Source organism: Cricetulus griseus, chromosome 2 (assembly GCF_003668045.3).
Source record: "Cricetulus griseus strain 17A/GY chromosome 2, alternate assembly CriGri-PICRH-1.0, whole genome shotgun sequence".
NCBI classification, from domain to species: Eukaryota; Metazoa; Chordata; class Mammalia; order Rodentia; family Cricetidae; genus Cricetulus; species Cricetulus griseus.
Genome location: NC_048595.1, coordinates 90,029,526 through 90,051,085, shown reverse-complemented (window position 1 = coordinate 90,051,085; position 21,560 = coordinate 90,029,526). Strand labels below are relative to the sequence as shown.

Sequence of the window (21,560 nt, the reverse complement as noted above, 5' to 3'; positions counted from 1 at the left end):
CAGGGACATAAACCAAACAGGACATAACAAGGCACAGTAAGACAGGCACATACCATCACATCAAGGATGGACGAGATGACCCAATAGGAGGAAAAGGGTCCCACAAGGAGGCAAAAGAGTCAGACACCCCCCACTCCCACTGTTAGGAATCCCACAAAAACACCAAGCTATTCAGCCATAACATATATGCAGAGGGCCTAAATCAGACCCCTCTGGGCTCCCTGATCTCAGTGAGTCCCAGTCAATTGATTCTCTGGGCCATGTTCTCATGATGTCCCTGACCCCTCTGGTTCCTCTGAGCCTTCCTCCCCCTCCTCCTCAGGACTCCAGGACCTCTACCTAATGTTTGACTATGGACTCTGCAACTGCTCCCATCAGTTTCTGGATGAAGTCTCTCTGATCTCTTTGATGAGGATTCTGCTAGGCTCTGGTCCCAGAACACTCTGTAGGCAGGACAGACTGCAGGTTGAAGTTTGTGACTGGATTGGTCTCCCAATCCCTCTACTTGAGGCCTTTCCTGGTTACAGAAGATGGGTGGTTCAGGCTCTGTGTCCCCCATACTAGGAGTCTTTCCTAGGGTCACCCTCATAGATTCCTTGGAGTTTCCACTGTACTACATTTCTACCCGGCCCCCAACATGCCCTCTAATTCCAGTCATTCCTCTCAGTATTTTCTTGCTCCCTTCCCCCAACAATAATCCTTTCTGTTCCCAACCCTGCTAAGCCCCTGTCCACCCAAAAAATCTATTCTATTTTCCCTTCCTAGGGAGATCCTTGTGTCCCCCTTAGCCTTCCTTGTTACTTAGCCTCTTGGGGTCTGTGGACCAAAGCATGAATATCCTTTACTTTACAGCTAATATCCACTTATAAATGAGTACATACCATTTTTGTCTTTCTGGGTCTAGGTTACTTCACTCAGGATGATTTTTTTTCCAGTTCCATCCATTTGCCTGCAAATTTCCTGATGTCATTGTTTGTTGTTGTTGTTGTTTTGGCTTTTTTTTGCTTTTTGTTTTTTTTTGTTGTTGTTGTTGTTTTTCGAGACAGGGTTTCTCTGTGGCTTTGGAGGCTGTCCTGGAACTAGCTCTTGTAGACCAGGCTGGTCTCGAACACAGAGATCCATCTGCCTCTGCCTCCTGAGTGCTGGGATTAAAGGTGTATGCCACCAACGCCCAGCTCAATGTCATTGTTTTTAACAGATGAGTAATAATCGATTGTGTAAATGTACCACATTTTCTTTATCCATTCTTCAATTGAGAGGCATCTAGGTTGTTTCCAGTTTCTGGCTACTATGAATAGAACTGTTATGAACATAGTTGAGCAAGTATCCTTGTGGTATGGTGGAATATCCTTTGGGTATATTCCCAGGAGTGGTGTAGCTGGGTCTTGAGATAGATCAATTCCCAATTTTCTGAGAAACTGCCATATTGATTTCCAAAGTGGCTGTACAAGTTTGCACTCCCACCAGGAGTCTTCCTTTCTCCACATCCTCTCCAACATGAGCTGTTACTTGTGATTTTGATCTTAGCCATTGTGACAGGTATAAGATGGACTCTCAGAGTAGTTTTGATTTGTATTTCCCTGATGGCTAAGGATGTTGAGCATTTCTTTAAAACTGTTTCTCAACCATTGGAGATTCCTCTGTTGAGAATTCTGTTTAGATCTCTACCCTATTTTTTAATTGGATTGTTTGGTTTGTTGATGTCTAGTTTCTTGAGTTCTTTATATAATTTGGATACTTGCCCTCTATCAGATGTGGGGTTGGTGACAATCTTTTCCCATTCTGTGGGCTGCCATTTTGTCCTGTTGATGGTGTCTTTTACCGAAGCTTTTCAGTTTCATGAAGTCCCATTGATTAACTGTTGATCTTAGTGCCTGTGCTATTGGTGTTCTATTCAGGAAATTTTCTCCTGTGGCAATGCATTCAAGGCTATTACCCACTTTTTCTTGTGTTGGGTTCAGTGAATCCATGCAAAGATTTAACAATGAAAAAGAATTACATTCCAATATCTCTCATAAACATTGATGCAAAAATACTCAGTAAAATACTCACAAAGTGAATCAAAGAACACACATCAAAAAGATCATCTTACCATAATCAAGGTTTCATCCCAGAGATACAAGGAAGGTTGGACATATGAAAATCTGTCAATGTAATCTATCATGTAAACAAACTGAAAGAAAAAAATCACATGATCATCTCATTAGATGCTGAAAAAGCCTTTCACAAATCAAGCACCTCTTCATAATAAAAGTATTGGAGTAATCAGGTATACAAGGAACATACCTAAACATAATTAAGGAAATCTATAGTCACCTTGCTTTCTTACAGAACACAGAACCTCCTGTCCAGTGATGGCCCCACCCATGATGGGCTGGTCCTCCCCTATTATCACTAATGAAGAAAATGACCTACATACAGGTTTGCCTACCGCCTGATCTTGTGGAAGAACTTTCTTAATTGAGGTTCCCTGCTCTCAGATGACTTTAGCTTTGTGTCAAGTTGACATAAAACCATCCAGCACAATAAGTAACAGTTATAGTCAGGTAAATGGGTGTGTTGGAAATGTTTACAGCTTATTTATTCAAAATATGACAGAAATTCCAAAGTTAGTGTATAATGAGTATTTTTTCCTTTTAAGACAGAGTACCATAGAAGTTGAGATCATAGAGTCATCTTTTAAATGCCACTGTACTTGTTCCAAGCGTGCAATTTTTTATTTAACTTCTCTACATAAGGTTTCTCCACTTGAAAGGGGAAATAATATAGACATTGTCATACAGTCTTGTTTAAAGGATTAAAAATATTATTTCATAAAAAGGACTTTAAGGGTGTCCAGATAATCCCGAATGCTGTTAGCTGGTGTTAATACCACTACAGTAATAGTGGGGGGAAATGACCCCTTTCATAATCTTGTGAAAAATTTAGATTAGATGCCATCTAATCAGCCCCGTATGAAGTTGCTACACCTGTTTTTTGAGATTTCAAGAAATGTGTCAGTCTTTTGTCTTAAATTTCTAACAAGGATGAATTTTTCTTCTCATTGGTGTGATCTGAAAACATAATCCTCAAGAGAAGTGCTCATTTCAGGCACCACAGTTTTTGGTAGAGACAACTTTCGCTCACTCCCTCTGCTCTTTATAGTAGCAGTGTTTGGGAAGTGTGAAGTTCTCTGACTAACGAGAGAAATGAGCAGTGAGGGAACTGTCTGGACAGATGGTGTGCGTCCCAGATTTCCTACCATGTTACTGTGACCTTAAAAGGCAGAGAAAAGAACAGGGGAAGGCTGTGTGGAGCCATTTCTTTGGAAGACTCCCCAGCCATATGCCATTGCCAGCACTATTTACTTTAAGGAAATACAGGATTTATTACACTGCCATTTCTGAAGGGCAGGACCTGAAACTTAAAATTAGTGTGAGGGTTCTTTAAATTTTATAATACTGTTTTTTGTTTTTGTAAACCCATGTGTTGTTCATGCTGAGAAAACCCTAAAACTATAGAATACTTTTTTTTTTTTTTTTAAGGCGGGGGGAACTCCGTGGAAGAGCTTCTCTTCCCACTGATGCATTCTGACTGATACCTTTGATTATAAGATTTACTCATAATTTTACTGTTAACAGCAACTGAAAAGAGGTAGTACCCAGCAGAGTCTGTTAGGTACGCTCCTCTGAATATAGTTTTAGATAATCCTATATTACACTCCGGATTAAGTATTCTTACTACCATCTCTGGCCTGAGGAAGCTGAAGTACAGTGATGTGAAGCAGCTTTGTTTAAGGCCATGGGCCATTAGTGACAGTGCCACAATTTAAACTCAGGCTTGTTTGACTATGGCCAAAATTCTTGAGTTAATAGCCTAAGTGAATTGATCCATGTGAAGGATTTAGAACAGTGCCTGGCACCCCATAAGTACGTATCAGTTTTAAATCCTGCTTCTGTTACCACTTGGAGATTATCACTACTGCTACTGTTATTCATAGGGGCCAGACTGGCACAGGACACAGCACCTTCCACCCTTGCTGGCATGATTAGTTACCCTCTGGGTGAGCATGTTCTTCCCAAGTATCATCCTGTCTTTTCCTTCTTTGGTTCTAGTCTTTCTTTTTTTTTTTTTTTCTTGTTATATCTTTTAAAGATATATGTTCTGTGTTTCATTTTCAAAAGTTGTATGTGTTTTTCATATTTGCTTTTCATTTATAGAGTCCAGATTACCAGTTAAGTGATGACAATCTAACAGGCTTTTTTTTTTTTTTTGAGGGGTGTTAGAAGGGAGGGTTTTTTTGTTTGTTTTTTGCAGAGTTTTTACCTAATTAGCTTTATTGCTTTCTAACATATTCAGTGGGATATACAGGTAAAGCTGCCTTAGCCCAACATTCATGTGGGAAGTTTTTATTTTAGAAAATTGTATTGGCATATATTCATTGTACATAGTAATTGGTTTCATAAAGGTATTTTGTTTCAAACTTGTTGTGTACTTTGGTATGCCCATAATCTCCTCTTTTTCCTTGTTCCCATGAGTCCCTTTCCTTCTCTTAGTCCTGCTTCTAATTTTTCTTCACACATTGTCTTTGTTGTGCCAAGTCACAAGGATCCCCAAAGAGACCAGGGAAACAGACCACCAATACAAATGCACAAGGTTTATTAATTTTTTTTTTTAGCCTACTTCGGGAAGGACTCCATCTAGCAAGCTGACAGCAGCCTCCAGAGGGGGTGAAGCTCCCTGTCTACTGCTAGGTTTAAAGACAAAAGTTACAGATTACATCAGTAGGTACAGGTTGGTTTTTGATTGGTTGACATTTGGGAACAATCAGGAGAATTTTTCCAAGTCATATTTTGGCGTGAATTACCTGTGTTCCAGGTATTCTCATTGGTCAGTGCTGAGAGGGAACATTCTGTGGTTTCTATGCCTTTGTCTTGTTACTTGCAGGTGGCCTGTTGTACATAGATACCAATAGTTTTCAGAACTGTATCTTGGAGACTATAGGGGAGGTTTTGGTTTCCCCTGGAGTTTCTTTTGTGGCCAAACAGTTCCCAGGAACCAAGTACCTAGGAAGCTGGGGGTGTGGGGCCAGGGGTGAGGGGGGGTCTGGAGTTTCTTTGTGTTCAGTTTTGACCCTGGGCTCCGGGAGGCCAGAGGATCTGGAGTTTCCTTGTGTCAAGGGCCTACATGTCTTTTCTATAGCCTGTCATGGCTGCTAAAGCAGGGGCTGAGTGAGGGTCTAGTCCCTTCGTTCCTAGAAGTGAAGCCTTTTAGTTTAGTTTACCCCTTTCAGTTTTAGTTAGGATTTCTCTTGCTGTGAAGAGACACCATGACCATGGCAAATCTTTTTTTATTATTATTCTTTTTAAATCTAAATTAGAAACAAGCTTCTTTTACATATCAGTCTCAGTTCCCTCTCCCTGCCCCCCACTGACCCCCTGTCCCAACCCCTTTCTGCTCCCATGGAGGGGGAGGCCTTCCATGGAGGATCTTCAAAACCTGTCATATCATTTGGAGCAGGGCCTAGACCCTCCCCTGTGTGTGTAGGCTGAGAGAGTATTCCTCTATGTGGAGAGTGCTCCCAAAGTTCATTTGTGTATTAGGGGTAAATACTGATCCACTATCAGTGGCCCCATAGATTGTCCAGATATCCAAACTGACCTCGTTCACGTGGTCTGGAACAGTCCTATGCTGGTTTCCAGCTATCAGTCTGGGGTCCATGAGCAACCCCTTGTTCAGATCAACTGTTTCTGTGGGTTTCTACAGCCTGGTCTTGACCCCTTTGCTCATCACTCCTCCCTCTCTACAACTGGATTCCAGAGTTCAGCTCAGTGTTTAGCTGTGGGTATCTCCTTCTGCTTCCATCAGCTACTGGATGAAAACTCTAGGATGGCATATATGGAGAAGAGGAGGTGAGAGGAAGACATGAGGGAGCAGGAAGATCTAGTCAGGGGAAGAAGAATAGAAGAGAGCAAGAAAAGAGATACCATAATAGAGGGAGCCATTATAGGTTTAAAGAGAAATCTGGCACTAGGGAAATGTCCAGAGATCTACAAGGTTGGCCCCATCTAACAATCTAAGCAATAGTTGAGAGGCTACCTTAAATGCCCTTCTCCGATAATGAGAGATTGATGACCATACAACTCTTATAAAGAAAACATTTAATTGGGGTGGCTTGCTTACAGTTTCAGAGGTTCACTCCATTATCTTCATGGCAGGGAACATGGAGGCATTTGAGCAGACTCATTGCTAGTTAAATAGTCCTATATCTTACTGGCAACAGGTCATCAACTGAGATACCCTGGATGGTATCCTGAGCAGAGAAATCCTCAAAGTCTGCCCCCACAGTGACACACTTCCTCCAACCAGGCCATACCCACACCAACAAAGCCACACCTAATAGTGCCACTCCCTATGAGATTATTATGGCCAATTACATTCAAACTACCACATTCCACTCCCTGGCCCCCATAAGCTTGTCACAGTATCATAATGCAAAATGCGTTTAGCCAACTTCCAAAGTACCCATAGTCTATCACGAATCAACAATGTTTAAAACCCAAAGTTCAGAGTACATTACCATTCCAAAATATAGGGAAAGGAGCCTAGTGAGGAAATACTGGACCAAAGCAAGACCAAAAACCAGCTGGACAAACTCTGACCTCTGTATCTCTATATTTGATGTGAAAATGCTCTTCAGATTTTCAGCTCCATTCAGTTATGTTGACTGTAACAGACTTCTCTTAGGCTGGTTCCACTCCCTCTTAGACTGGTTCCACTCCCTGTTAGCCGCTCTCCTTGGCAGGTTTCCCACCACTGTGGCATCTCTAACATCTGGGGTTCTCCAAGGCAACACAGGCTTCAACTTCACAGCTTCACACAATGTTCTCTCTAGGCCTCATTGAGGGATACCCCCAACACATGCCTGGCCTCAGAGGCTTTCTTTAGGAGTGGAAGCAAATTCCATAACCTGGTTTTTTTGTTTGTTTGTTTGGTTTGGGTTTTTTTTGTTGTTGTTGTTGTTTCAATCCTTAATTCTAAACCCAGAACCATGTGGCCAAAGGTGCCAAGTTGTGCTGCTTTCTGGGGCTGGAACATGGCCCCTCATTCAATTACATCTTTACCAGATTTCTGTCCTTCACTGCCTAAGCTTGGCTGTCCTGAAACTTGTTCCTTGACCATGCTGGCCTCAAACTTAGAGATCTGCCAGCCTCTGCCTCCTGACTGCTGGGATTAAAGGTGTGTGCCACCACACCCAACTCTAAGATTTTCATTAGTTCCTTTGGAAAGTTGGAAATTTATCTGGATGGGATCTTGCCCTGAGGTCACCACTCCCCATATTCCATTTCTTAATGAACACAGAATTTAGTTCCCCCCCATGGCTTCTCATTAATATAAGATCTCTATCATAAAACAGAATCAGCTATCGGTGAGAGGTCACCAGAGTTACTAACTGGCAACTATTCCAAAACCCATAGGCGCTTTAGTCCTACAGACACACGTCTCCCCTACATTTAGCCTATACTTCAAAATGAAATATCACAGTGCTTGAGAGTGTATCATTTTAAATATCAGTTACACACTATGTGAAACTTCTATATCAATGGTTCTCAAACTGTGGTTGCAATCTCTATAGAGATGGAACAACCCTTTCACAAGGGCCCCCTAAGATCATCATGCAAATCAGACATTTACATTATGATTCATAACAGCAGCAAAATTACGGTTAGGAAATAGCAACAAAATAATTTTATGGTTGGGGTCACTACAACATGAAGAACTGTATTAAAGGGTCACAGCATTAGGAAGGTTGAGAACCACTGCTCTATATGTAAAGTTCATATGTGTAAATGATTTTAGGATAGTGCCCCCAGGAAATCTGTTAGCTCTGGATTGAAGTCTAAAATCTGTATTTTGTGCCCCTCAAGTTTCTGAGCTTAGGTTTCTCCTCTATGAAAAGAAAATAACACTGTATCCTTCCCAGCATGCACTACTGCTTAAACTACATACTGCAAAGTCATCTGGTTTAGGATGTAGGACAGAATAGATTTTCAACTCTTTCTAATTCCTAGAACGCTGATTAAGAAGGTTCAGTATCATGCAGCAATTAGGAGGAAACATCATTAGTGTGTTAAAGTCTACCAGATATTACAGGGAGGAATGCAGTATACTACACACTGACAGAGGGATGAATTGTAGACACACAGAGGATAGGGAGAGTGCTGAGTAAGGGTTGAGCTAGCACAATTTAAATGAATGCTGTTGAGTGGGGAATTGTTAGTAAGTTACCTTGGAGTTGACCATAAGAAAGAAAACTAATGGAGTGTAGAAATGATGCCAAGGTCTTGGTGTTGAGCCACAGGCATACAGCACTAATTTTCTTTTGTGTACATATGCATAAAATGGAGTTGCTTGCTCACAGGATATACACATTTCACCTTGAGGATCATGCTTGGGGATTGCTCTCCACTGTACTATACACTACCATCACCGTGTTAAAAGACTTCCCATTTACTGCTCGTTCTGGTCAGCACTTGATAGTCTCTTTAATTTTTAACCATACTGTAGATTTCATTTCCACTTTTTCGTATTTTTTGACCATTTAGATGCTCTGTTTTGAGAGAAACCTATTAAATATCTTTCTGGTTTTCCTACGTTTGAGTTGTCAGTACCTTTCTCACTAACTGTAGCGCATATATATATATATATATATATATATATATATATATATATTCCAATTTGTCCCTTGTTCTTGCACTCCTAATAGTAGCTTGCTCACTGAAAGTTCTTAGTTTTCATGTAATTCTATCAGTCTTTATGTTCAGTACTTTTAGTGTCCTTTTTACAAAATATTTTCCTATTTTGAGGTAATGTAGATTGTCTTTTAGACACTTTGTTTCTTTATGTAACAGAAAGTAAAAATCAAGTTTAAACTACACACTTTTATTTTTATATACTAGTTTCTTGTTGTTTTTGCTGGTGTTCTTTCTGTTTCAAGGGCCAACCCAGTGTACCACATTACATTTAGACTCCCTGACTTTTGACCCTGGATGTTAGTCCAAGATGCTAAAAATCACACTAGTATTTCCAGGTTGCCATCAGTCATTACATGTTCCAGCTCTGCTCAGTCAAAGGCATCGACTTGCCTTCACTGTGAAATTCAGAATCTCTGTAGAAATGACTGCCCTTCTTTTCAAGTTTCCATAAATCTCCCCTTCTGAGCTCTTTCCTTCATGGTTTTTAGAGTACTTTGCTAATTAACTGCCCTAAGTGAGTCTTTATAAACTAGCAGACTGACTGAGACCTGCTGATAGGTGACAGTTGGATAATGATTGATCTAATCTAGCATCTTTGGACAATTTAAGCAATAAAGTTGAGTCATTTTGGTTACTTTTGCTCATTCTGCTTCTCAGGAAGTTAGAGTTCAGGATAGAGTTGTCCCTCATGGACTCCCAGCTCCAAAGGCTGATGCCACACTGCTGTGGTTATAGCTTTCAGGAAACACATCTGTCTCTGCAGTACTTACAGCTGCAAAGCTAGCAGGCAGATATGAATCATTTCTTTAAATGAGTATAGCTAAAGCATTGGCTTTTCTAAAATGATCTCACTCCCTGCTCTATTTATACCTTCATATTTTGCAACATATCGATTCTATCATAGGTCTCCCTACTTGAATCCCCAGTTAGTGAGGAGTAAGTGTAAAATGAGAGACTGAAGGGGAACTTAAAGAGGCAGTTTCTTCTAAAGTGAGCTTTGGTTTCTAAAGAGAAGGTTTTACTATAAAACTTTTATGTGAAATAAAAATTGTATTTTTTAAACTTACATATTTTGTTATTTAAACATAATTCTTTAGCATGCTAATTTATAAGTATCTGAAGAGATATAGAGATATGTCCACTATAAGACTTATGTTTAGGTGTTAACTGTTTTGGTTTGGTTTGGGTTTTTTTGTTTGTTGTTTATTTTTATTTATTTATTTATTTGGTTTTTCGAGACAGGGTTTCTCTGTGGCTTTGGAGGCTGTCCTGGAACTAGCTCTTGTAACTGGTCTCTGTTACGATAAATCTTTCCACCAAAAGCCGCCCGAGTTCTACCCGCCGCATGGATGGACAAAATAATACAGAGACATATTAGGTACAAATGCTGCTTGGCCAATGACTAGGATTTCTTATCTGTTAGCTCAGTCTTATTTATCATAAATCTATATATTTTATAAGACTTATCTTATCGGACACCTTCCATTGGTGTCCTCCCTTGCCGGTGGATCATATCCCACCGCTGGAGGAGGCAAAGGGGAAAAAGGGGCCCTTCCTGTTTCTCCTTACTTAACTATGAGTCTCCTTGCTATGTCACTTCCTGCCTGGATCACCACTTCTCTACTACATTTCCCAGAATCTTCTTTGATTGGTCTACAGAGCTAATTCCAGGACAGCCAGAGCTACAGAAAGAAACCCTATCCTGAAAAACCAAAATAAATAAGTAAATATAAAAATTAATTTTAAAATTTGTACAACTAACATACCTTTAGCATGATTGATCAAGGTGGATAGGGGAAATGGAATAAATAGAAATAACATTTAAGGGCTGGAGAGATGGCTCAGAGGTTAGGAGCGCTGACTGCTCTTCCAAAGGACACCAGTTCAATTCCCAGCACCCACATGGCAGCTCACAACTGTCTGTAACTCCAGTTCCAGAGAATCCAACACTCTCACACAGAGATGCATGCAGGCAAAACACCAATGCACATAAAATAAAAATAAGCTATTTATTAAGAATAATAATAATAATAATAATAATAATAATATTTAAGCCCCAAACCGGAGATGTCTGACCCTTTATACTTCTCACTGCATTGTACTGACGATAAAAATAAAATTCCATGGGTGACCTTAAATCAACCAGTGTAGTAACTGGTAGGATGTGAAAGTGGCAAAAATGTAGAAAAATACAGTCAAGAATCAACTCAAAAAGATACAGATGGCCTATACCCAGTCAAGAAACTGAACTAGTAACTAGAAAGCCTTTCCCTTTCTTTTCCCTTCCAGAAGTTTACAAAGAGTTGCTATCATGCCTTCACAGTTTCTAAACCCAGGAAGAGAGCAGCTCAGTCCCTAAATGCATGGAGACTTAGCAAGCCTGGACACCAGCCACCCCAGAGGTTTTTTTTTTTTTTTTTTTTTTTTTTTTTTCGAGACAGGGTTTCTCTGTGTAGCTTTGGAGCCTATCGTGACACTCACTCTGGAGACCAGGCTGGCCTCGAACTCACGGAGATCCTCCTGCCTCTGTCTCTCAAGTGCTGGGATTAAAGGCGTGCACCACCAACGCCCAGCTCGACCCAGAGTATTTTTAAAAAGGGAAATGGCACAGTGAAAACACGCTAAAAGAGTAGTTTCATATAGTTTCATAGTGCATGTGCAGGATTGAACTCTTCCCTGTGCCCAAGACCTCATATTCCATCTCCACCACTACCACAAGGGTGGGGGCAGGGGGAGGTGGTAATTGAATTGATGACATAGAAAACTGAAATGCCCATAGTCAACCAAAGACCTTTTAAGAAAATTTGAATTAAAGGGGATACAGGATTTCCTTGGTTTGATGAAGGGAAGATAATGAAAATCTAGGGTGAGCATCATGCTTAATGGTGAAACATCAGAAGCTTTTCCACTACGATCTCAGACTGCTCCTGTTAAGCAGCATCCTGGTTTTTAGGCCCTGGAATAGCAGATAAACTGGGAGGTTTAAGCCACTATAAGATGCTAGCAGTAATAAACTGTGTTTTGAGAGAAATTTCAGTGGTGGGAATTTGGCTGTGCTCTTGTAACTGCAATGTTTAGTGCAGACTTACATTTTGAATGGTCAGGTCAGTTGTAGCTGATGGTTTCAGTCTTGCTTAGCCTCCTTAATTAGTGCCAGGAAACACAATGTTCTACAGTGCTGGGAACACTTCCTTCTCATTTAGCAATTGTGTTCAAAGATTGTGCAATTAAGCTGACAAAATTATTCTAACCACTCCAAAGTGGTTTTATTAAAGGTTTTAAAATTTTTGGAAGAAAATAAAAATATCCTACTCTAGCTCACTGTTCAATCTAGCAACTGTTGTAACTGCTGTTTTAGGCAAAAGTAGAATGAAGTGAAGTGGTATAAGTTAGAAGACAGATGGGAGGATTTTTTGCGATAGTAAGATCTCTTACATTTGTATCCTAATTTAGGGTGCCCTAGTCTAAATTTAAATCTGTTCAAGTTCTGAATCTCTTCCTCAGGCTTTAAAAGTACAGACTGCTCTGCCAGATTCAATCATGGCTTTTAAATCCTAGGTAACACTGAGATTTAGTATCAGTCATTGTTTACTGGTAACCCAGGCAAAGCCCACGCATGGGCTGTTCTGTGGGACTCACTGGCCCCTTCCTCTCCATGGTCTCACTTTACAATTCCTTAACCACATTTTATGGATTGTTTATCTTTCCTATTATCCTGGGAAGCCAAGATACTCTTTTGTTGAATAGATTGAAAATGAGTAGAGACATGAAAATCGAGGAGAGTCTAGGGATTTGGTTAGGAACAAAAGTTAACATTAGAGTTGAATTGTTTTTGTATCATTTTCACATTGTTTCTATGTTTTAAGTGTTTGGGGTTTGCTCTTAGATTCTTCTTCACTGTTCCAGGCATTGCTTTTGTAGTCTGTAGTATTCTACCACGTGTATCCTAAAGCTGTTGTTTTTCTCTCTCAGCTCTTTGATGAGACTAAAGGCTAATATTTAAGGGAGAAGCTTTCTGCTTGTTGTTACTAGGTAGATCATGTCTGTCTCAATTTGGGTTCATTGTGTCAACCTGATAGGAAGGGGCAGGTGGACATTCTGCTGACCAGCAAGTGATTGTGGGCGGTGGAGGCTGATGATGGATGGATGTGTCTCATGACAAAATAAGTCATTCCGTGAACATGAGTGTGCAGGGTAAAAATGGGACCAGCAGATGGTGGGTCTAAGCAGTATCTTGTTTCTGTCTCAGCTATGAGATTTTCTGTGACTGTCTTTTCATAGATGTCAGCTGGGACTGTCTGCTAACTGCAGTACCGACTGGCTTTTGTAGTGGACTTGTTATTTTTTTTAGAATTTATTCACTCACTTTCATGTATGGCTTTATATTTGCTTACTTGTGAAACAAGGTATTTAAAAGCAGAATGCATTCTTGGGATTCACTTGGTGATAAAACATGATAATCAAATATAATCAGATTCCTTTTTCCAGTTTTCTACTCTCACCTTAACTCTCTGGTATATTAAACTTTGATTCCTATTATTGCCATTTTGAGACTAATTACTGAAAGCTCTTCATTAGTTAAAAAGGAAAAAAATCCTTATTGAGAATCCAACACAGAATATAGAGCTATGTAACTGAAAATAGGCCTGTTGCTTTTAACTTTCTTTTGTAATATATCATGTATAATTTACTTAACTCAAAGGATCTATGTAAATATTCTTGAGATTGCCTTTTTTGAAGAATTTTCTCAATACTTTTCTTTGTTTTGATAAGAAAATTAAGTAGTACATGAATCTCAGAAATGGAAAACTAACATAGCTTTGCAATTCAGTTTTTAGAAAAATGCCTGAGTACAAGAGATAATGGTCAGGCCCTGCGTTGGTGGCGCACACCTTTAATCCCAGCACTTGGGAGGCAGAGGCAGGCAGATCTCTGTGAGCTCGAGGCCAGCCTGGTCTCCAGAGCGAGTGCCAGGATAGGCTCCAAAGCTACCCAGAGAAACCCTGTCTCGAAAAACCAAAAAAAAAGGGGGAGGGTGATGGTCTCATCACTGTATTAAAGGGAAAAAAATGTTGAAATTGCAGGTATGGTAGTGGAAATATTGAATGTTCTACAGAAAGTAATGGACATATGGTCATTTTGACATTAAGAAATATGATTGTCAATTATGACATATTCCTTGAGGTGTCAAATGCAATAAAGGATACATTTTGTGTCTTTCACAAAAGATTTTGAGAAAAGAAAGTATATGTGAATACAAAGAAGGGCATGGATTTTTATACAGATGATATTGTTAATAACATATCGTAACATCAAATAGAATATCTTCTCCTACTGTGGTAATATTATATAACATCAAATTTCCCATTTAAAAATTTTGACGTGTAAAGTCCATAGGGGAAGTGTATTCGGTTCATAGTACTCAGAATTCTACAGTCTTGCAAACCTGAAGCTGGTGACATGAATTCCTTCTCAACATCCTTAGCTCCAGTTAGCCCCCATTCTATTTTCTATTTCTAGATTTTTGAAAACATATTTTATCTCATATAAGTGGAATTACATGGAATTTGACCTTTCGTGACTGACTTACTGTGCTTAGAATTGCAACCTCAAGATTCTTCCGTGTTGTAGAATGTGATAGGTTTTCCTCCTTTGCCTTGGACTGTAACATTCTCATGTAAACACTGACATATTTTAACAATCCATTCATGTATTTATGGGTAGTTTGGCTGTTTCTTCCTCTCTGTTATTGAAAATAATGCTGTATTGAACATGAATGTACACTCATGTCCTGTATATTCTGCTTTAGGTGCTGTCAGATATGTATTCAGATTGCTGGTTCCTATGACTGTTCCATTTTTTTTAGATTTTTTACATTTTATTTTAAAACAAACTTTTCTCATTTTACATACCAATCCTAGTTCCCACCCTCTCCCCTCTTCTTGCTCTCCCCACCTTTCCCCCATCCATTCCTCAGAGAGGGTAAGGCTTCCCATGGGGAGTCAACAAAGTCTGGCACATCACTTTGAGGCAGGACTAACTCCCCCTCCCCCGTGTCTAGGCTGAAAAAGGTAACCCTCCAAATAGAATGGGCTCCCAAAAACCTAGTTCAAACACTAGGGATAAATCCTGGTCCCACTGCCAGTGGCCCCACAGACTGCCCAAGCCAAACAACTGTCACCCACATTCAGAGGGCCTAGTTTGGTTCTATGCAGGTTCCCCCACTGTCAGTCTGGAGTCAGTGAGCTTCCACTAGCTCAGGTCAGCTGTTTTCTGTGGGTATGCCCCAAATGGTATTGACCCCTTTGTTCATATTATCACTCCTCTCTCTCTTCGACTGGACTCTGGGAGCTGGGCCCAGTGCTTAACTATGGATCTCTGCATCTGCTTCCATCAGTTGCTGGATGAAGGTTCCATGATGATAATTCAGGTAGCCATCAATCTGATTACAGGGGAAGGCCAGTTCAGGCACCCTTGAGACAGGGTCTTATGTAGACCAGACTGCCCTAGGGCTCACATATGACTGAAGCTGGACTTGAACTCCTAATCCTCATTCTTTCCCCTCTCAAGAGGTTTAGAGATGTTCTTTAGAATTTAAGAGGATAGATAGGTAGAAAGTACAGTTATTATTGTGTATAGAGCAGAGGAAAAACCTAGGGGATACTGTTGGCATCAGTCTGTATCCCTTGGAACACCAGATTGTACAAGAAAAGAAAATAACTGTTTCCTCCATCTTGTGGAAACATTGTTGTGACACCTCTTTCCCAAGGTTTCTCAACAAAGTCCCAGGGCTTACTTTGATTTGCCTAATATTGGTGTGTTCCCATATTTAAACTGATCACTGTAACTTATTAACCAGACCTGGCTTAGGTTATGATTGGTTTGCTTTCTATTTTTTTTTTTCATCTCTGGGGCTTATGGATGGGACTAGCTTCCCTTTAGATGGATCCAGAATAGAAGAGGAAGACCAGGGTGTACTCACCGAAAGAAGAAAGGAGTGCTGAGCAGCTGAAAAATAAATGCCAACTCTCTCCCCAAATCTGCTTAATAAGAAAGGACTGACCCTCTGCCAAGAGTTGGATTACTTGGCCTAATGCTCCCTGTTTGCCCTTGTTTTGCGGCAGGTACCTGTTTCCCAAGTTCACACTGTGTTGGACTGAGTTTGTAGACATGAAAGTCCATGTGCCCTGTGAAACAGTTGACTACATTGAAGCCAACTATGGTAAGACCTGGAAGATTCCTGTCCAGACGTGGGACTGGAAGAGCTCACCTCCAAATGTGCAGCCCAATGGAATCTGGCCTATTTCTGAATGGGATGAGGTTATCCAGTTGTACTAAGATGCAATGTTAAGGAGGGACATTTCCCAAAAAGAAGACGGGTAACTGTTTAAAGCGCTGCTGTCTTTTTGCCTCACAAGAGAGCCAAAGAAGATAAACGACAAGTTTGAAGACAAAAATGTTCTAACTCATGGGCTATCTAATTAGCTCTGTCATTCAGCATTTACTGAGGAGTTTATTCACCAGGTAAAATGGTAGGTGGTTCTGGTGGACGGGTGGAGATGAATGAGCAAATGCCTGCCTCTCTCTTGTCATGTTGGTAAGCACTCCCGTTTTCTTTGAAGGGATTCTCCCCACCCTCTGAAGAGCTGATGTACACTATGATGTATTGCATAATGAATCTTAAAGTGTTATACTGGAAAGTGAGCTCATCAGACAATACTAAGGAAGGGTGCATTAGTTAGGAATGATTCATTCCTGCCTGCCCTCAGGATTGAAGCTGCTGTGTTAGTGCCACTTTTAAGGTTGAGAAACACTTCAGTGAGTGGTTAGATTTTGTGTGGCATAGAGAAAGATAGTGGCAGACTCAGTTTGCAAGCCATGTGATCCACAGTTGGCTAAAGCACAGGGTGATTTGTAAAGGAAGATGAGAGCCAATTTCAAGTCTTGTCAGGACGCATATTGTTTTCATATCTGAAGTGAGAAGTTGATGCCTATGTGATGCTTAAGTTTCTGACATCATAGGAATTTCTTCACTGACCCACAGTAGCACTTGTTGATAAGTCTCTCAGTCACACTGTCCGAAAGTTGTGATTTTGCAAAGCTCACTGTCCTTATTTCATTCTCTATCACTCTTAGATTTAAGAAATAGGAGGTATTCATGGGTATTTTCCTATTTTCTGAACTTATAACTCTCCTATCCTTAATTATAATATTGGCACTAAATACTAAAGATACACCTCTGAGTTTTCTAAATATACCCTTTATTTATTTATCTCCCATAACTCTGTTTCTTTAATTTATAACCTACACACTAGTTTATTTAGCATAAAGGTATGACTGACTGTTTTTCTATCCAGTATTACCTCAGGTTTCCAAGATGGAGGCTTAATGTGAACCTGATAACTCTTCCTCATTACAGATCACACTGTTTTTAAAATCTGTGTCCATCTCTAGATTTTCCTTCTGCTGAGTATAATAGTACAAGGACTGAGACGTCCCTCCTCCCAAGCAGTATACCTGCTGGGCCCCCTCCTCCCAAGTACTACACCTGCTGGACCCCTTTACCTCCCTTTTCTTCTCAGAATACACTGGTGAGTAGGCTGGGTTAGCTGCACCCATCTCTTTACCTGTACCTAAGCAATGTGCTCTAAATGAGGTATGCAGGGGAGTCTGCCACAGTAAATGCTGCCTGGGCGAGGATGCCCTCTATTCTCTGCTGCTTAGGGATGCTTCCCATGGCAGCCTGGAGGATTTCCCTTTGAAACTATAGTTACTCAAATGGAAACCAGAATCTCTAAAAGAATGGGCTGGCAGAAATTTAAACAAACAAACAAACAAAGAAACCTCGGGGGAAATCACTTGAAGCCACCCCCTTCCAAATTTTAACAACTCTTTGATGGATGATAAGCAGCCATTTGTGAAGATGCATCCTCTGTATAGGAATACTGAGTCTCATCATACCGTCAGAATCAGATTTTCAGAACCATTATAATTATTATCAAACTTGTCCCCAAATTACAGGTCATAAACAGTTCTTTCCTAGAAAATAAGTCCACAGAATATGTATCCAAGTTTTAGATACCCAACCCTAATTTTATTTTTATACACCAGAAATATAACATGATAATAATGTTGAGGAAAACCCACCCTGTCTGGAGAGGGCCATTTGCATGTACTCGGTATCCAGAAGGAAGTGCACTCATATCACATCTCTTGAGAGCGCCCATCTTCTGCCAGGACCTCTTACCTACTCCTGTTCAAATTACTTTGTACAAGTATCCATCTTTAGAATTCAAGGTCTGGAAGTGTCCAGAATACAGGCTATCTTGGCCATGGTCAGAGGTCTGTATTCTTCTCTACACAGAGCACACTTCTTGTCTTCCCTCTGGTTTGGCTTTAGGGTTGAGGTTCTATCCTACCCTGCTGAAAATGAAAGCCTTTCCCCAGAATCTGAAGGTGAGACCGGCTTCTGAAAATGATCCCATTATTCAGTCACAGTGAAGCCTGTGCTTCTTAACCTTTGAACTCTGCTGAGTGTCCTGAGACCTTGGGTTAGGTGTGCCCACCACCTGTACCTTCTCAGATCACTTTTCTTTCCTCCTTGAACATGCTGACTGTCCTCCTCCTATATGACTACTTTCTGGTCCCATTGCCTGACTTGCTTGAAGATACCTCTTCTAGTAACTTATTGGTAGTTATGTAACCAAGGATATCTCCAGAGAGACCCTGAGAAGCCAGTTCTTTCTCGGTTTGCAACAGCCAGCTGCTTCTCCAAGCACAGAGCACATGCCCTGCTCTTGGCTGCAGTTACTGACATCTGGCCACTGAGATAAAATAGTAATCACACTGGACATCCCTAAGAATAGCTGAGCAGTTAGAGAGGGGGGCTTCCCAGATTCCCTAACTACAGACCCTGAAATGTGGCTGCTGTGTACTTAGTGAAGCATTCATTCTAGTCCTCTTTTTCTCTGCCAGTGAGTAATCCCTGGAAGGACTGAGCTGAGCAAAACAGCTGAGGCTGAGATCCAAGCATTTTTTACTTCAGTCTGCTGCTGTCTGCAGTCCTGAGCTCTGTTCTTAGTGCAGCCTCCATGACATTTCACTTCGGTGACACTAAATGCCTGAGGTGACAAAGATGCTAAGGAGGAATGTTTCTTTCTTGTCCAAAAGTCTTAGGCTACCTTCTTACCTTTATCTGAAAAAAAATGCCTTATCTACAAAAGACAGAATAGTTTATGTCTGAAGACATCAGCCTGTGGCTCCTGACTCTTGAAATGTTTTATTTGATTATGAAACATAGGTGCTTCGGTTCAGGCCTAGGGTAAAGTAAGTGTGTCATTTCCTAGTTCCTGTTTCCTGGATAATCATTTAAATAGGACACATCGATTGTAGGTGAGGAGGATACACTGCCTTACTCAGAAGGTTGCATGACAGAAGTTGCTTAGAAATAGAATTGGGGGCGGAGCACTGATGCAGTCTTTTATCGGGTAAAAGCACTTGTCACCAAAGCTGACAACTTGAGTTTGATCCCCAGGACCTACCCATATAGTACAAGGAGAGAACTGATTTCCACAAATTGTCTGTGACCCTCACACACAGACTGTGATGTGCTTCATCGCCTCCTTAGCACACATGCACACATACACAATAAGTAAATGTAATGAAACCATCTTATTGTATGTACACTTTATAGGTCAGGTTATGTAGTTTATGAAGTGAAAACCATTGCCATATTACCTCCACCTGTAAATTGAGCTGTGTTTTCATTCATTTGACCAAGCTGTTGTCTTCTAATACTATCCATGTACTACTGTTTCACCTTAAGCCCAGCCAGTTTTCTCTCAGATTCAGTGCCTGATCTGCTATGGACTTGCTTTTCAGTATTCTAGTTTTGGGTGGCAAACATCACTATATGTAATGATCTGCAGAATGTTTACTTATTTACTGCCTACCCTGGATGTGGGCTAGTGGAATCTACCATGCTCAAGATCAGCCTGGGCTACATAGTGAGTTTCAGCCCATCCTGGACTACCATGTTAAGACCCTGTATTGAAGCTGGCGCACACCTTTAATCCCAGTGCTCGAGAAGCAGAAGCAGGTGGATCTCTGTGAGTTCAAGGCCAGCCTGGTCTACAGAGAGAGTTCCAGGACAGCCTCCAAAGCCACAGAGAAACCCTGTCTCGAACCCCCCTCCCCCCCCCCAAAAGACCATGTATTGAGGGAGGGTCAAGGAAGAAAGAGACAGAAAATATCTTCATGTCAATCATCTGCCCACAGATTTACATTTTTGTCTAAGCTAGGCAGGGTATGTAATGCTGCTTTAAGTCACTTTGCATTAGAGCAAACACTAATTATAGTTAACTATAGGCAAACAGACCACTTCAGTGTTGAGACCTTGTATATAGGACCCGTAAGCAAATACAAACTTTCTGGGAAATTTGTTCTGTACCCTCAGGACACCTAGGCTAGAATTTGCCCCTATGATTCCTGGACCCAACCTAATAGAATTTCTCTGAGGGCCCATGTAGTCATCCAGATTTCTACTTCTGAGTAGCTTTCACAGAAGGGAGCCTATAGGGAAGCTTCGTCATATAAAGCATTCTGTCATGCACTTTAAAAACTGTAAGCTCTTACAGCCTTCTGACAGTTTATTCAAAGCATGAAAAACTAGTTCGTGAGTTTGTTAAATGCAAATCACATGTAGCTCTGTCAACATGTGTATGACTATGAAACATGTATGTGAATTTTTTAGACAAAGTAATGTTTTAAACATGAGATTTCCATGTATGCATACAAGCTTACTACTTGGTTTTTTCCTTCAGGTATAGTTTATGGTACTACTGAAAATACTTTTAATATTATTACTCTGATCTGAATTTGTAATATATAATCTACTTTGGGATGATTAATAAAATTTTTTAATCTCTTATGCTTTTTGTGTTTGTTTTTAAAACTTGAACTAGAAATAAAAGCCTCTAGAATTCAAAACTGGTAAAATAATAAAGTAGTAATCTTGCCACAATACAGTATTTCTAAAATTCAAGCTGGAAACCCTAGAGGTCTAGACACATACACTGGGATCCAAAATTCCTCAGTGACAAAGTCTGCCACATGACCTCTCTAATCATGCAGTTTGGATCATCTACTCACGGTATCTAGGGAAAACATCTACTGTGGAGAGCCATGACACACTCAAAGAGCTCTAAAGTGGTCTTTTTTGTTGTTGTTGTTGTTTGTTTTTCGAGACAGGGTTTCTCTGTGGCTTTGGAGGCTGTCCTGGAACTCGCTCTGTAGACCAGGCTGCTCTCGAACTCACAGAGATCCACCTGCATCTGCCTCCCAAGTGCTGGACTTAAAGGTGTGTGCCACCACCGCCTGTCTAAAATGGTCTTTTGTAGTATTTGAACTAAAGCCAAAATTCTAAAGAAATAACCTGGGGCATACATAGAGTGACAAGTCCTAGTTTATGCAAACCCAACAGTCTATAAAAAGGAGTTTGTGTGTGTGTGTGTGTGTGTGTGTGTGTGTGTGTGTAGAAAGAAACCAAAGAAGGCCTACATAAATGGATATACTGTGTTGAGCATTAGACATCTCAAAAGATGCAAAACTTGCCAAAAATTAATGTATAGATTTGGTATGCAATTCCTATGATGAGCTCAGACATGTTTTTCTAAAAGCCTTATTCTAAAATTCATATGATAAATTTATCTAGAGTATCTCAAGCCATCTTGACAAAAAAAAAAAAAACGAGGTTTGACAAAAAGAATAGAAAAAGAGTATGGGAGAGATGGTTCCAGTGGTAAGAGCACTGGCTGCTCTTGCAGA

General features: G+C 40.5%; 1 protein-coding gene across 4 annotated transcripts in view; it reads left to right on the top strand.

Moving 5' to 3' along the window:
• Fktn (fukutin) overlaps positions 1 to 20,664 on the top strand; it is a 56,746-nt gene extending 36,082 nt beyond the window's left edge. For 2 of the 4 annotated variants that reach the window (XM_027403072.2, XM_027403075.2), the window contains exon 10: positions 15,860 to 20,662. In XM_027403072.2, the coding sequence (XP_027258873.1) occupies positions 15,860 to 16,073 (214 nt within the window). In that variant the 3' untranslated portion in view covers positions 16,074 to 20,662. Of the gene's footprint in view, positions 1 to 2,331; positions 2,422 to 15,859 lie in introns of all 4 variants that reach the window. The other 2 variants (XM_027403074.2, XM_027403073.2) reach the window with 2 other exon arrangements.
• The last annotated feature ends 896 nt before the right edge of the window (positions 20,665 to 21,560 follow it).